The sequence below is a fragment of the Rhinoderma darwinii genome, chromosome 4, assembly GCF_050947455.1.
Source record: "Rhinoderma darwinii isolate aRhiDar2 chromosome 4, aRhiDar2.hap1, whole genome shotgun sequence".
Classification (NCBI taxonomy): domain Eukaryota; kingdom Metazoa; phylum Chordata; class Amphibia; order Anura; family Rhinodermatidae; genus Rhinoderma; species Rhinoderma darwinii.
In genome coordinates this window covers 381,104,012-381,121,256 of record NC_134690.1, presented here as the reverse complement: position 1 = coordinate 381,121,256, position 17,245 = coordinate 381,104,012, and the positions used below count along the sequence as shown (strand labels likewise).

The 17,245-nt window shown below is 43.6% G+C and overlaps 1 protein-coding gene across 1 annotated transcript in view; it reads right to left on the bottom strand.

Moving 5' to 3' along the window:
• The window catches only part of SRBD1 (S1 RNA binding domain 1), a 180,245-nt gene extending 163,357 nt beyond the window's left edge, over window positions 1-16,888 (bottom strand). Inside the window, exons 1-9 of the mRNA XM_075863219.1 lie at window positions 16,809-16,888; window positions 13,856-13,923; window positions 12,899-13,100; window positions 10,907-11,023; window positions 6,444-6,776; window positions 4,937-5,103; window positions 2,023-2,140; window positions 1,806-1,944; window positions 45-141 (exon numbers count right to left, since the gene is read on the bottom strand). Of these exons, the coding sequence (XP_075719334.1) occupies window positions 45-141; window positions 1,806-1,944; window positions 2,023-2,140; window positions 4,937-5,103; window positions 6,444-6,776; window positions 10,907-11,023; window positions 12,899-13,100; window positions 13,856-13,923 (1,241 nt within the window). The 5' untranslated portion in view covers window positions 16,809-16,888. The remainder of the gene's footprint in view (window positions 1-44; window positions 142-1,805; window positions 1,945-2,022; window positions 2,141-4,936; window positions 5,104-6,443; window positions 6,777-10,906; window positions 11,024-12,898; window positions 13,101-13,855; window positions 13,924-16,808) is intronic.
• Window positions 16,889-17,245: the final 357 nt, after the last annotated feature.

Below are 17,245 nucleotides of genomic sequence, written 5' to 3'. Positions count from 1 at the left end.
GCACCCGACACAGGCAGGCGGGCCGAGGATGTGTTTGTACTTACAGATTTCTGATGTGTTCCAGTGTGTCCTTATCTTTGGCAATCATGTCTGCTAAGATGTGCTGCACCCCTGTCTCAATATCTTGCAGCGCTGAAAGTCCTTTAATGTAAAAGAGAAGAAAATGAATGTTATGTACGTATATAAGAAAGTGCCCACTGTAAAGTTTTCGACCATACATATTAAAAAAGAATATATATATATAAACATCTACATGCAGAATTATAGAAACATCGTTAGATAGACACAGTATAAATACACAAAACCTCTGTCTGCAATTGCACAACATTTGATGGCAAGAATAATGCAGTAATGCAGCGCCAAAACCACGACGGTACCCTGACAGACCCCCTTGTAGATCAAGGCACAGTTGGTACTACTGCGTTGTGGCTTCCATTATAAAGTTAGAATAAATCTCGGGAGAAAAATATTGAAAGAATTTGCAACCAGAAGATTTTAGACTTGAGTAGTTTAGTTGTGCAGCACTGCCCTCTAGTGGTAGTACACTGCACATACTTAGTATTTCTTAGTTACTCTTTTAGGGCCTGTTCACACAGAGTATTTTGACGAGCTTTTTGGAGCGGAATCCGCTCCGCAAAGCTCGTCAAAAACCGCCCGAAAATGCCTCCCATTCATTTCAATGGGAGGCGGAGGTAGAAGGGACTTGCTCTATCTTCGCGCATTTACGCCTCCTGCCTCCCATTGACATCAATGGGAGGCAGAGAGAGCGTATTTAGCGGAGTTTTTTGACCGTAGCACTCAATAGCCGCGGGCGAAAAACGCAGCAAAAAAAACCGCAGTGCAAGAAGGACAAAATCTGCCTCAAAATCCCAAGTGGAATTTTGAGGCAGATTTTTCCTCCTGCAAAAAAACTCAGTGTGAACGAGGCCTTAATGTTAGTAAAAAGCAACTTTTTTTTCTTTAATTCCAGTTACAAATCAAGCAATAATCTTTAGTGCATACAAATGTTCTACAAACGCCTGCAAAATATCTGCTTATTTATAAGACAAGAGCATCAGTACTGAAAAATATTGTCTGTTAAATATATTCCTGATGGTCATAGTTCGGCTACATTCACACAAGCGTATCAGATTCACACGCATGAAATACGCGCGATAATCTGGTCCGTGTGCGTTGCGTTATTAAATCTGTGCTTTGCAAGTGGCATGTGTTTTTCACGCACTCACATAGCACATCTTTTTTATTTTTCAATGGAATTGATGTGCAAATCACGCGGATGTGCATCCGTGTGCTGTGCGTGATTTTCACGAACCCATTGACTTCAATAGGCGCGTAGGTGCTTGAAAAACGCACCAATATAGGACATGCAGCGCGTTTCATGTAACGCACACACACTGCGTGAAAACTCCTCCATGTGTGAACGGCCCTAATAGAAATCAACGGGTCCGCATGCTGCGCTTGATTTTCACGCGCAACTCAAGGACGAGTTTTACTCTCGTCTGATGACATACGAGTCCCTAAATTACCTGAATGACTCCTAGCACATTCGGAAACCATCTCAATAACTAATCAGGCTCACACTTATCTCCAGGAAAATAAAGCTGTAAATAGAGATTATACCTGTACAATGCATAAAAACCACACAAAACACAGATCATCCCTACATGCTACTTTTAAGGAGGACTGATAGATTTTCCATACTTAGCATCGTTGTCTGGATCACTAATCCTGCACGATCCACATCTACTCATAATAATGATCATGTGACCTAGAAGTACAGTTCCTATTGAAAGTAGATTTCATACCTTCCGTGTTAGGTTTGATATACATATGAAGGTTTAGTTGTTGCGGGGCCTCGATCAGGGCTTGGGCTGCATCTTCCAGTCCCAGTTGCCTGGCTCTCTGTGCTTTGGTGCCTTTGCTTCCAGTTTTGTAAGGCGTGTACTAGACAGAGAGAATTAGTTTCATTATAAAGTCCTGTCTGCGGAGTGACATATACGGCGTATACCGGCACATACTGACCACATGCTCTACTTCATCCATGGATCTGCAGTTCAGCATGGCTGTGTGTAAACTGGAGTTCAGTTTCCCTTCTTTCTTCAGTTTTTCTACCAGATTGTGAGCTTTTTTTGCAACAGACCTGATCAAAGAAACAGAAAAAATGCTGAATTTGGTATTAGGCGAGAGCACTAAAAAAGCAGGATAAGTGCTGCTTGTACAGACCCCACTTTATAGTTCGGTGCCAATGGAGGTGACATTCTTGAAGTTTAGCTTGTGGCCTGTGTGAGCATGCACTGGCTGCAGATGACATGGGCCCTGGCTCATCCCTCCTATAGCCTGCCTCCGACGGCCTCATCTACACAGTGGGGGCACAGGGGACCAGAGAAGGAAAGGATTATCGGAGGAAAACCTCTTTAAACAGCTCCCACTGATTTAACCAGTTCAGGGCCGGGCTATTTTGAGCCTTCAGGACCAGACACCGTTTAGCCCTTTTTAGCACGTGTTAGTTAAATGGCTATAACTTTTTTATTTGTTGGGCTAACGACAGGATTTTTCCGTAGACAATGAAGGTTTCTATTTTTATCGGTTTTATACACATCCTTTTTGCTATTTTAGAATTTTTATTCTTAAAGTTTGAAAATAATAGTAAAATAATAAGCTTTTTTACGTTTCAGCTTTTTTTTTTTTTTTGGGTAATAACATAGTTTTACTCTAAAATATACCTTTTATTTGTAATCGTCATTGTTTACCGTAAATTTTAATATATTACATGTCTATATTAGGGTAATTGGGTCCAGGCTAGCGTTACAACAATGATTGGCGGGGGGAACGTTTTTCTGGGGTGGGTATTTTAGGTGTATTTATTATTAATTTTTTTTGCACTTTACTTTTATTTTTTTAATACTATGGTCTGTCCCTTAAAGGAACAGTGTCACCCCAAAAAATTTTTTAATATGTTAAAGATGTTAGTGCTTTATTAAAAACGTTTGGATTAATTTGGGTGTTTGTGTGTTACTTTTTTTTTATTATTACACTTTTTCTTCCCTATGGGAGCTGCCATTTTTTTTCCATTTCTGTATGTGTCGATTAACGACACATACAGACATGGAATACGGCAGCTCCAGTCCCATAGGGACTGCGAACGGGGCCCGTTCCATCCACTATGGTGTACGCCGCTGTGTGGGAACGGCGCATGCGCCGCTCCCACACAGTTCAATTTGAAATGCGCGCCGTCCAGCGCCATTTTCCTGTGGACCGGAAGTCGCGGCCGGACAGTAAGATTACTACTTCCGGTCGCGGCTTCCGGACTTGTGCACATGGAGCAGCGGCAGCAGACGGAGCAGACGGACCGGAGGGAGCGGCGGCGACTGGAGCAGGTAAGTGATTTCTATGTATGTTCGTGTTTCAGTGTGTGTTTACTAGTGTATGTTAACCTACTACACTGTGTGTTAGCTCAAAAAATGGCGACACACAGTGTAGGAGGTTAGACCATTCAAACCCCTCGTTTCTCCCGGCACTAGCCAGGATAAAGGAGGGGGGGATTCTCAGAGCTCACTAGAGCGAGGGCTTTTTACCCAATTTTGCAGCATAAAGCAATGTGGTTGCTTTACCACATGCAATGCTGCAATTTTGGGAATGGCTCCATCTAGTGACCAGCACTGGGAAATATTATAAATTAGAATCTAATTTATAATATTTCCTGACTCGTGAAAAAAAAAATAAAAAATTAGAACAATTATTAATCACCTACACACTAATTGTTTAACTAAAAAAAAAAAAAAAAACATGTTTTGCTGGCAACACATTCCCTTTAAAGGTCAAAAAAGACCTTTGGGGAACTTTATATATTTTCTTTCTTTTACACAATCTTTTCCACTGTAACTGGAGCTGCACAGCAGCCCCAGTTACAGGGAAATCAGCCCTCTCATAGTGACGATTGTCACTAATAGGGCTGTGCTGGGTCTAGTTAGACCCATCAGCAGCCTGCCACTAACGGCACCCGGCGATCATGTGGCCAGTCACATGATCACCGGGAGGAAGAGAGACAGCGCCGCTGCTGCTGTCTATTCCTGTACACAGCGTTCATTGAGCGCTGTTTACAAGTGATCAGAGAAGACAGAAGCAACGAAAGCTGCTTCTATCTTCTCCTCAGGGTCCCCGGCAGTCACTGACAGCCGGAGACCCGACATTCAGCTGCCCGATCGCTCGGGCAGCAAGCTAAAACCCGAGCCGTAAAAAGTCTATGGCGCGGGTTTTAAGGACCCTGACCACTGGCCGTAAAAACACAGCCAGCGGTCGGGAACCAGTTAAAGAGGTTGTCTCATTAAAACAACACCTTAGGTCTAGGAATACACGGCGACTTTGGCTGCGACACAGGTCGCATGGCCAAAGATCGCTGCGTTACGCTGCCTGCTTTGCGGGTAATAAAAGTCAATGCGGCCAGCAAGTTGCCACGACCGTGACACCACATTGGGTTTCAATTCTAGCGGGTTTAGATTCCTTGCAATTGTGGTGTTGCAGCGACCACATTGATATTCATTACCTACAGCGATCCTTGGCCATGCGGACTGTGTTGTGGCCATAGTCACCTTGTGGCCCTGGCCTAAATTGTAGACACGCCGGAAAGAAGCGGATTACTATGGGTCCGGGTTGAGAAAGCCATGACGATCAGCTGTTATCACTGGGGAAGCTGGGGCTGGCTATATACTTTCCCTGTAGCGGCTGCGGAATATTCAAGCTGCTCCATTCCATTTGATACATAATTACAATATTGAAGACATCGGTCTATTCTCCCCTGGTCCCTGGACTATTACAATGATAGGCCTGTCAGAGCTCTTGGACCGCTATATATATATACATATACACACACACATACATGATGCCACCGGCTCGATGATATAGGGGTCCACTAGTGCTGCTACTGCCGTATTCTCACCGTAATTCCTCTAAGCCTTGATGCACTTCTCTCAAGGCTTCTGCATCAAGATTGTTAATGAGCTCCTTCCTGTAACGAGCGATGAAGGGTATGGTGTTCTCATCCTGAAAGAGCTGGATGAGGTTGGAGCAAACCCAAGGTTCAATATTCGTTTTCTCTGATAGCACCTGTAAGAAGAATTCAGGAGAAAATATTATATTCAGTGTGTCATTCCCAAGTTTATCGTTTATTTAACAATAGTAATGTGTGTCTGGGAGTCCCTAGATCCTCCGTCCCCATCCAGTATGTGACAGAACTGAATCCCTTCCCACAGTGCAGTATATACATATAACAGTATGGTATTTATTTGCATAGAGCGCTCGCATCAGCATTCTTCTTGGATGATCGGAAGCCATCATCATGGAGACTTGCAGTTTTTATTATTAGGACAAGCACAGTTTCATACAATTATAAAAGAGTGTGTCCACCTTGAAACATTATTTTACACTTTATATATAGATATGTAATTGCAAAAAGTTAAAGGGGTTTTCCCACCAGAGACATTTATGACAGATCCACATGATATGTAATAAATGTCAGATAGATGCGGGTCCCACCTCTGGGACCGGCACCTAACTCTAGAACGGGGCACCCTAAACCCCATTCTAACTTTTTCTGCTCCCACTGCCTCCCGGCCACTTCCTGACTATATGGTCGGTAGTTACCGAAACAGCGTAGTTCAGCGAGTTACATTGGTCGGGAGTTACAGAAGCAAATAGTCAGGAAGTGTCTGGGAGGCAGCGGGAGCAGAAAAAGGTAGAATGGTGTTTAGGGGGCCCAGTTCTAGAGATAGGTGCAGGTCCCAGAGGTGGGACCCGCATCTGACATATCCTGTGGATACGTCATAAATGTCCCTCATGGGAAAACCCCTTTAAGTACCTTTGTTAATACACCGCATTACTTAGCGTTAAAATGGTCCTGTGTTATAGTCCAGAGCGGTGTCCATAATTCTGGTGGTTGCTATTGGAAACAGTCATCAGACACACACCCCTAAGAGTTCAGCTGTCGCATCTTTTATCCTGGCATTATATTTATCAGTTGTCAACAGCACATTTCCCCACGTAAACAGAGTTGTGCTGCCGACACTAATGAAACTGATGGGGACCGAAAGATCACATACAGTAGCGATGATTGATCCATGTAAATGGAGTGCCGATCGACTTGCTATATAGTGGATTAGCGCTCATTACAGGTAGAAAAAACCTGCCAGTGTAAAAAGACCCTTACTGTACAGACCCTGGTGTAAAGACTACACTTCCCAGGATGCAAATCCCCAGAGCATGCTTTGTGCAGACACTGAATGAATGCTGGGAGATTTCAGATCTGTAGCCAGCAGAATTGTGAATGCAGCTCTGAACTTTAACACAGGCTGCAACTCAGAATTAGTACGATGTATTTACAAAGTTGCTGCACTTTTTATAGATTATATCCACTCCTACCAAAACCCTAGTGGCCATCCAGCTCTTACCTCAACAATGTTCCAGTTCATGTCACTGCCGGCGGAACTGGTGCCCTTATACTTCACCGGCTTCCCGGCATTATCAGAAGACGTCTTCATTTTCTTAAGCGGTGGACCACCGAACGTGAAATCATCTGGCGGCTCTTCTTCTTCTACCTTGGAAGGAAACTCGTTCTTCACTTTTACTCCCATGTCCAGGCTGCTAGTAGAGGGGAAATCCTCAATGCCAACGCTCCTCCGTTCTGTCTTTACTGGAAGCAGCTTCAGACCAGTCTTCTGCCTCGTTATTTTTTTTGGAGTTGGCTTTTCCTTTTTAATGGGATGATCAAAAGATATTAAATTCTGTAAGAAATAAGAAAAATAAGAAAATCATTGAAAAGATTGTGATAATTATTATAATCATTTATCGTTCAGTAACATGAAACAATATAATCAATGTGAAGTCCTACATCTCATCTCTTATATCCTGATTATATTTCACCCACGATTATTTGCCTCCGAATGAGACAGGAGATCCTCGTCGCTTTACTATAATGTTCCTATTTATATCAACATGAAAACAGATGAGAGAATCTCATTTAAAGTGAATGTCTGCTTCCTGTCTCATCAGAGGCTCAGGTTGCTAGTCTATCACCCCCATGATTTACACTGCAGCCCTGCTTGTTGTTAACACAACAAGCTACTGAAGTCCCTATGAACGGGGAATCAACGCTGTAGCCAGCGATTGGCTGCTGTGATCAGATGGCGTTGGTCAACATTTATCGCTTTGTATGTTTTTTTTACATATGCAGCATCTTGAGCTGTTGTTTCTTAACCCTTTCCCCCTGCAGCCATTTTTTGTATTTTCACTTTTTGTTTTTTCCTCCCCACCTTCCAAAAGTCATAACTTCTTTTTTGCAGCACAAGTTGTAATTCTTCATGGCACCATTTAATCTACCATATAATGTACTGGGAAAAATGAAAACAGCGATTCCTAAATTTTTGGGGTTTTTTGTTTTTACGGTATTTACCGTGCGGTAAAAACCACATGATAACTGTTTTCTTCGGGTCAATACGATTACAGCGATACCAAATTTATATGTTTTTTTTTATGTTTTACTATTTACCTACAAGGAAAAAATTGATTCTTAAAAATAAATTTAGTTTTGTGCAGCCATATTCTGAGAGCCATAACTTTTTTATTTTTCCGTCAATTGACCGATATGTGGGCTTATTTTTTGCGAGCTGTAGTTTCTACTGGTATGATTTTGGGGTGCATGAGTCTTTTTGATCACTTTTTATTTTATTTTTTGTGGGAGATGACGTGACCAAAAAAACAGCGATTCCGTCGTTTTCATTTATTTCTTTTTTACGGCGTTCACCGTGAGGGTTAAATAATGTTATATTGTGAAATAGTATTGACTTTTATGGACGTGATGATAACAGATACGGTAATGTTCTATTTTTTTACCTTGTATTTGAGGGAAAAATGGGAAAAGTTTTTTTTTTTAACTTAATATTTTATAATTATATATATATATATTTATTTTATTTTTATTTATTTTTTTGAAACTTTATTTAACTGTGTTTAACTTTTTTTATAAGTCCCCCTAGGGGACTTGAACCAGCGATCCACTATATACTGCAATAACAATGTATTGTATGTTGTTATTTTAACAGGCTCCTTTCAAGCCCTGCTAGAAACAGGACTTAATAGGAGTACAAAGATCGCAGACCTGGGGGCCTTCATTAGGCCCCCAAGCTGCCGTGACAACCATCAGCACCTCGCTATCGTGTCGCGGGTGGGTGGGCAACCCCCTCTTTCGAATTCCTTAGATGCCACGATTGTGATTGACCAGGAAGGATCATCTGCCTGTTGCAGTGCGGTGACGGCTGTATTACTCAGCCATCACCCGCTAAGTATGCGGCGAGCTCAGCCTGCGAGCCCACTCCATACTGCCCTTTAACGCTTATCACATAATGTCTTAAGGGAGAGTATCATCAGAAAATTACATATTATTTACATTTAGGCTTATTTTTTCAATTTCTATTAGATAGCTGTTGGACGAATGCTCATTCAGCTGAGAGATATTCCTCCTTATCCCCCCATGTATGCTCGGCTGAGCGTGCATGTATTCTGAATGGGGAGAGAAGACTCCTAGACTCCTCCGGCAGCAGTTTATCACCCCTGAGAAAAAAAGGATGGGGCATGTTGAAATCGAACTGCCCGATCCTTCTTTCCGCAGACATCTGCCGTCAGGGAAGAGTCGGGAGGTCCCCATACTTGGAAAGGATGATCATCATCTCATTATCATTAGAGGATGGGAGTTGTAACGAATGTAATGACAGCTCTACTGTACTGCTGGAGGACTAGATAAGGCAGGATGGTAAAATGGCCATACACTTTAGATGACAGCTATTCTTTCAGACGCTCCATAGGAAGAAGGGAGAAAGCTGCTGCCAGGAGTCTGGAAGTAGGTGATCTACTAACGAACAAAAGGATCGAGAATGTTGAAGATCATCATGCCGAACCCTTCTCTCCCTGACACCTGCCGTCGGGGGAAAGTTGGGCCGCCGCCATATACATTAGATGATCGGTGGTTCCCGCCAAAAATGACAGGTTTAGCCAACATACATCTAATGTGTATGCCCAGGTTAAGGCCTCATGCACACGACCGTAGTGGTGTGCACGGCCGTGACTTGCGGCTCGGAAGTCCGCGGAGTGTCACCCGTGGGCCGCCCGCAAGTCGCGGGCCGTTCACATGGCCGTGTACATTCATTTCTAGGAGCCTGGACAGCAAAATGCGGCCGTAATAAGACATGTCCTATCTTTTTGCGGTCCAGGCTCCTCGGCAATGCACGGACCGTGGAAACCACAGTCGTGTGCTTGGGCCCATTGAAATTAATAGGGCCACAATTCACCCGCAGTTTTGCGGGTGAATTGCGGCCGCAAAAATAAGTATGTGTGCATGGGGCCTAACACTCTACACAAAGATAAGGCTCTGTATGCAGCTCCCGGTACTCAGTCCCACACATCTAAATGTTTTTTTCGTCTGCAGCATGCACATGGATTCCTGCAAGTATCAGTCGGATGAAAGGGACGGTCGCATGAAATTTTCCTACAAATCTGCTGCATGAAAATCTGAATGAAACTTGCAGAAATCCCTGCACCTGCTGCCGAAACAACCCTATTCATATGAATGAAACTGATTTTCAGTCGCAGAAATTTCGGATGCAAAATCTGCTGCGTGTGAATTCATCCTAACAGTCTATGCCATTTTTGTCTAAATTAACTCCCATTCATTGCAGCAGCCGTAAAGCACGGTCTATACAGACAATACAGGAAGGAAGTGTCTCCAATATGGCTACCTCCAGGGAAGATTTAAACCATGAGATCTTTTATTTAATGTTTGGAAAAAACGTGCTCTTTTGTGCAGAATTAAACAAGAATTCCTTTAACATTTTGAGTAACATAGAATTTTGTTAGAAGTTGGAAAATCCATTCAAGCTCCTCCACACGGCAGTCAAGCAATGAGGAGAATCTGGGGGTTCGGGACCCTTGTTCTCACGATTGGTGGAGGTTCCTGCGGTGGAGCCCCAGCGAACAGAATACTATCACCTATACGGTGGATAGTTGATATATGATTTTGAGAATATCCCTTTAAGTAATTCATTTGTTTCACAAAAATCGTGCCTAACAATTATCAAAGTTATCAGCTGAAATCATAAACAATGGTGCAAAACTGTGATTTGGGTAAAAAACAGAAATGAGTTTATATCAGGGATTAAGGAGGATCTGTCGCTAGTTCAGTAATGCCCAATCTCCTAGCTGATCTAATAGGCGCTGTCACACTGATAATACCAGTGAAAATTGTGTCCCAAAAAGCTTATTATTTTAAAAGTTATGAGGTTTTTTTTCTAAATATGCAAACGAGGCTATATTGGAAAAGTGGGTGTCAACACCAGCAATTCTCCTGAGGTGGAGCCTCCTCACAGCCTCTGACGCTGACCTATCAGCATGAAGCTGCTTCACACAGTGTGAGAGACTGAGGCTGGAGGGAAGGGGATCACTTCAATCAGCCAGATCTTAGTTCTGGTGGCATATGAAAGAAGTGATTTCATATGCCACCAGGATGGCAGTTCTAGCTGTGACACATCCGGAGGTATCACCAGTTGGGAATGGAAGCTGTATACTAGATGATCACGCTGTGTTGCTGGGCAGGGAAGGGGAGAAGCTGTATTCTGATTGGATGACGTCATACAGAAAACATTACACCGCCCAGAGTGAAAAGAAAGAGTCACCTCCCATTTGGCAAGTATAGCCAAATTAGCATATTTAGAAAAATTCTCATAACTTTGCAAATAATAAAAGTTTTTGAAAACAAATCACACTGTAGTGATCAGCATCATAGCGCCTATTAGATTAGTTAGGAGATAGGGAATTAATAAATTAGTGACAGATCCTCTTTAATCTATCAATAACTATTTTCTACCTCTTGTTTACTTGAATCTTCCGTCTTTGTAGACTCGGACATATTGACTTCATTTTCCTCAGTAGTTTGTTCAGCTTCTTGAGCAGCGCTGGGTGTTTTTATTTTTTTTGCAGCGACCTAAGGCAATAAAACAATATATTTTTTTTTTAAAAATCAATAATTCTTCTGTCATAAAACAATTTGCACACCCGACTTACCACAACATTCATGTGTACGGTACGTAATACAGAGACTGAATTGAACCATTAAATCTAATAATCTCGTTGTACGACGCACACTTCTGCAGAAGATACATTTTAAAGAGGTATTCCAGCTAAACATGCCATGTATGGTAGGTGGCGATCATAACTCTGGGTAAAATATCCCTGAGGAAGCCACATAATGGTGATACGTGTGGGGCATCCGTGTCACCTTTTCCCTCCTTGGCAACTACGCTTTATACATACACACGGTTTGATGCAACATTTTTTGATTCATCCATGCTCGTGTATTAGCATGTTGAGGGGATTTGGTGGTTATGTGGGGGAGAGCTACTATCGTAACTCCCATACAGTATAAGGGAGAGAGCCGTCACATGTGCAGTCCCACCTTCCCGGCTTCTCTTCCTCATAACCGCTGCCACCAGCCGAGTTGTACTGCAAAAGAGATTCACCATAAATGATTTTGGCCGGAATACCTTTTTAAGCTGGTCACACACAGCCAGATTCCTCACCAGCACCGACTGTCAATGAAACATCAGCCCACCTCTAAACCCCTGCTGCAGCTTGTCAAAACTCTGCTCCTAATTAAATTTTGCCAGCAGCCAACACTAGAGGGAGTTTAGGACCTGTCACCTGCCCAAAAAAACGCAGCAGACATCTCAGTTGCAGATGGTGGCGCTTTTTATTTTTCTTCTAGTCCGCACAGTTCTTAAGATTTCGGTGCTGTTCGTTTTCGTGTCCAATTTGCAAATGAGGCCTTTAACTGTCTAGTGGACCGTTAACACCATTAACTTGCGAAGGGGTAACCTCCCACTTGACAGTCAAAGGCCTCATTTGCATATCAGGCTCCAAAACTAACCACGATCTCAGGAGCGGTGGGGACTAGAAAAAGCACCAGAATCTGTGAGGCACGGGAAACCTAACTGAGATGTGACCTGCAGTTTTACGGGCAGATGACAGGTCCTCTTTAAAGGGAATCTGTCAGTAGTTTTGAGGCCTTAAAACTGCTGACAGTGTAATATAGGGGAGGGGGAAGGCTTTGCAACAATACCTTTTGAATCGATGTTTCATTCCCCCGATGCCGCAGTCGCAAGTGCTCCTTGGCTCTTCTCACTGCACGCTGACAGCCCTTTCCCTCTGCTCTGACTGACAGCTCTGGTGGTCTCCTGCCGCTAGAGCCAGAGTGGTCTCCTGACGCTAGAGCCAGAGCGGACTCCTGACGCTAGAGCCAGAGCGGACTCCTGACGCTAGAGCCAGAGCGGACTCCTGACGCTAGAGCCAGAGCGGACTCCTGACGCTAGAGCCAGAGCGGACTCCTGACGCTAGAGCCAGAGCGGACTCCTGACGCTAGAGCCATTACTCAAAGCAGAGAGTGGCACTTGCACCTTTGGCACCAGGGGAATTAAACGTCGGTTTCTCAGTCAAGCAACTTGCAAGATGGAGACAAAAGGTATTATTACAATGCCCTGCCCCTCTCCTATATCAGCCTGTCAGCAATTTTAAGGCTTTAAAACTGCTGAAAGATTCCTATTAAGTTAGACTGTTATTGAGTTCAATGGGAGCTGTATAAATTCATTTGAGTGAGCTCCCTCTAGTGGCGGCTGAAGGAAGCCAGAATTTTATCATGTAACTATGGATGTTTGAAGGAAAGCAGATAAATTGGAGCTCTGTAGTCAAAAAAAATGAAGCTCTGACTCCTACAAAGATATATTATGCAATTAATCAGCACAGAATTACGTAGACTTTAAAGTTATTCACATCCCTGGGAAAACCTATCATTTACAACACCCACCTTTCTTGGTTTTGGGGCAGCTGCTGTCTTTCTTGGTTTTGGGGCAGCTGCTGTCTTTCTTGGTTTAGGGGCAGCTGCTGTCTTTCTTGGTTTTGCTACAGTTTTATTTAGAGCTGCCTTGGTGGCTGTGGATTTTTTTTTAGAGGCTTTTTCATCTGGTATCCATTCATCCTCCTCTTTAGACTCTTCTTCTGAATCCGACCTAATGAAAACAGCACATACTATCACAGCAAAAGAAGAAATAAAAATGTCTGCACAGTTAAAGGGGTTGTCCACTACGGACAACTGATGACCTATCCACCACATAGGTCCTCTGTATACCATAGGTGTGGGTCCGACACCCGGACCCTGCACCGATCAGCTGCTTCGGCTGCTTGCGGGCACCAGACCTCATTGCACATTATACAATGTACGGACCTGGAAGAAGTTGGCTCCGTACATTGCATAGCAGCCGTGCTGCCGAACTGCAGCTCTGCTCCTATTCACTTGAACAGGAGCAGAGCTGCAGTACTGCATCTGGGCCGCTATTCCGTGGCTGTCTGCTTCCGGCAAGGACGTCCGATGCCCGGAGGCAGACGGAGCAGCTGATGAGTGCGGGATCCGGGTGTCGGACCCCCACCGATCAGATACAGATGACCTATCTAGGGGATAGGTCATCAGTTGTCCAGTAGTGGACAACCCCTTTAAAACATTCCCGCTCTAAAATCTGTCAACCGAAGTCATACCCTCCCCATTAAGAACAATCTGCCTCCGAGATGACTTTTTTCCACTTGGATTAAATAGTCATTCACATTGTACAACATTGGATCTTAACATGTGAGGCTAAAACAACCTAAAAAAAATGCATATACATAAAAACACGTGTCTCTTCTGCCTCCTGTACCGAGTTGTAGTCTAGTGTCTGCTGTACGAGTTTTTAGTACTATAATTTGGTCCATCAATGCAGAAAATACTCACATGCCACTCAGAAAGGACAGCTCCTGCGTGGAGGCCACAGCGGTGGTTTTTCTGGGTAACCTCGACATCTAAGAGACAGATTAGAAAAGTGATGCATGGGTGCATTATCACTTTTATAAAATAAAATAAAATATCTGCACAAATTTAGGTTTTCTATGTGCTCCATGAGGTCTGTCAAAGGTCCCCCAGAAGACAGTGCAGCGAGTGATGTCACTTTTACAGTAGATAGCTGCGTGTCACAAGGGTAGGCAAAGCAGTCCACCAGATCTTGGCCAGCGCTGATAAAGAATTAGATTGCCCTGTCCCTGCACCAACAGTGCTGAAGTGAAGTGGTCTTACCCAAAAGTCTACAGTCATTTATAATAAAAATCACATACATTTCTTATATTATATATATATATATATATATATATATATATATATATATATACTCCTGAACCAACTAAGATATCAGACATGTGCAGCACATATGATTGACAGATGCATCTCTCCATCCCGAATGTCTCAGTATGTAATTTCATACTCACACCACTAGAGGTGCTAGAGCACCAAACCCGGCATTCAGACAGCTGTAATGCACACGACCGTGGTGATTTTGCGGTCGGCAAAACCACGGATCCGTTGTCTGTATTTGAGGTTCATTTGTCCGCAAAAAACCTTACGTACTGCATCTGTGTGTCATCAGTATTCACGGGTCCGCAAAAAAAAAAGGAAGGCTGAAATTGATGTCACCAGTTTGTCACAACCCACTGAGTAGGTCACATGATCCACCAATACGAACAGTAAAATGACATGTCTGAGTTTTTGAGGGCCGGACCCACGGATCGGTTAACATCACAGTCTTGTGCATGGGGTTATATAAATGAATGGGTCCGTGTGCTATACGCAAAATTGCGGATAGCACAGGGATAAAAAAAACACTGTCTCCCTCCATCGATTTCAATTGGAGGTAGAGGCTATTTTTTTTTTTCCCTGGCGGTTTTGGTCCGCACGCAAAAAACAAAAAAGCGTCATGCCTTATCTTGGAGCAGTTTTTGTCTTTGATCCTTTTGGTCAAAAACCACTCCAAGATAGGGTATGACGCTAAGCTGACGTAAACCACCCGGGGGAAAAAATGCCTCTATCTCCCATTAATATTGAATGGAGCGAATGTGGGACTTTTTTTGCGCTGATTCTGACGTGGTTTCCACATTAAAATCAGTGTAAAATCGCTGTGGGAACAGGGCCTAAGGGTGCAGTAACATGACACTTTTGGCATTGTAATAAAAAACACTTCAAAAATCTCACAGGGTTTTACTGTAAACTGCGATGTGGTTTTTGCCGGTGTGTTTTTTATAGGGGACACTGCAAAATAAATTTGTTTCACCTGTAAAAAACGCATAGGCGAGAACTGCATCGCAAACACGCCACTTCACGATTTTTTTACGTGGTTATTACAGAGCAGACAAAAGCGCCTCATGTTAAATCACCGTAATACTGCTCTATACGATTGTACTACGGCTCCATAATACGTGCTTATAGCCCGCTACATGCCGTACTATACCTCTGTCTGGCCTACATTTTATACGGAGGCGCATGGAGGGTTTTTTCTGATGGATTCTGAATTGTGGAATTTTCCATGACATGGCGCAATACTGAGGCGTCCTCTACTACCAGCATTGCTCTAAGGGAAGAACATAGAGGCCCAATATAGAGGTAGATGGAGTGTCTACAGCTCAGTAATACGGAACGGCGGGGACTCTGTACGGAGTCTGTATACACGGCATTGCTGTGTGTATGGGTCCTTACTGCACCTCTACATTTTGGCTAATAGAGGGGGCACTAGATGGGGGCACCCATGCCTATTATCTCCATATACCCACATTTATGTTCCAGTTTTGAATAAACAGTTGGGCTGGATTCACACACGCAGTTTTTCTTGCAGTATTTTATTTAGCCAAAATGCAGCCATCTTTTAGCGTCTGTATTACTGCCGCTTGTCCCGGCCGACCACGGGTCTAATGACGGAACGATCCCTACGATGCTGGTAGTTGGGGTCATTTGACCTGCGGTCGGGCCAGGACTTGCAGTCGAATTACAAACGTCTGAATAAGGCCTAAAGGACAGACTTCTCTCATTTGTATCCACTCCAGTATTTGGTTTAAAAACTGCACGTGTGAATTTAGCCCTGTATATTACCCCTGGTACCCTTCTGTCCAGCGAGACGACTATAGCCAGCATTACACTTTGGGTACGTCCCACATAGCGGAAAAACTACGGGATTTCCGTCTGGATTTCCTGTGCGCAAATTCTGCAGCGTATTACCACAGCAGCAAAGTTAATGACATATGAACAGATCTTATCCACACGCTGCGGAAAAACACACAGAAAACACATACGGAAATTAAACTGCGGTGCGGATTCTCAATACAGCATGGCAATTTCTCTTGCAAAAACGCTGCCAAATTTCCGCACAGAAATTTTGCAGTTTTCGCTGTGCGTGGACGTACCGTTAAAGTAAGAGTCGGCTGACTTACACCATAACTTACACCATACTGATACTTTATGCATAGTAACGTGACATAATTGCATCTCCATGCACCAGCGCGGTTTTATTATTTAAAGGGGTTGTGACTAGGCACCAGTAATGAGGTGACATGTGTTATACAATGCGGCCAGCAGTGTAACCCCACTATCCATACATAACCCCCCACATATTACACCAAGTCCCTATGACCACGCGCTAGTCACGTGACTAGCGCCAGCCCTATCATCCTACAGATGTGCTTTGCATCCTGTAAAACTACATCTCCCAGCATGCATTGAGAGCCAAAAGCTGCAGACTACAGAGCTGTTGTGCCCCAAGTGTCTGCTGTAGGACTGCGATCAGCAGCATCTGGGACTACTGCACGCTGAGGAGTTAGCGCTGGACACAGTCACCCAGTCCCGGCTCCGTGATTTCATTAGTGCTGACCTCAGTGTACAGTAGACCCGTCCAGTATGGGCAGCAGCTCTTCAATCTTCCAGCGCTCTCTCTGGCCCCGCCTCCTTCTGCTGCCCCCAACTACGGGGAGCAGAGCGGATCAAAAGCTCAGCTACGTACAATTTCCGACTGTATTATTGTACTACGCATGCGTAATGTAACTGAGTATCGTTGTATATAACTATAGAAATCGCGCGAAATCAATGGGCGCCGTTCACTTGTTTTATGTTTATAATAATGTTGTTCTGTCAATTTGTAAAAAAAAAAATTACAATTAATTACTTTCTGGTTATCTGTTTCTGAGAGCTGTATGGCCTCCATTACAGCTATCCATACAAAGACAAGCCGATTTTGCGGTGTGAATCAGTGGGAATTGCAGAAAGGATCAAACATGGCAGTTTATTAAATTAGGAGATGAGATGCCGTCC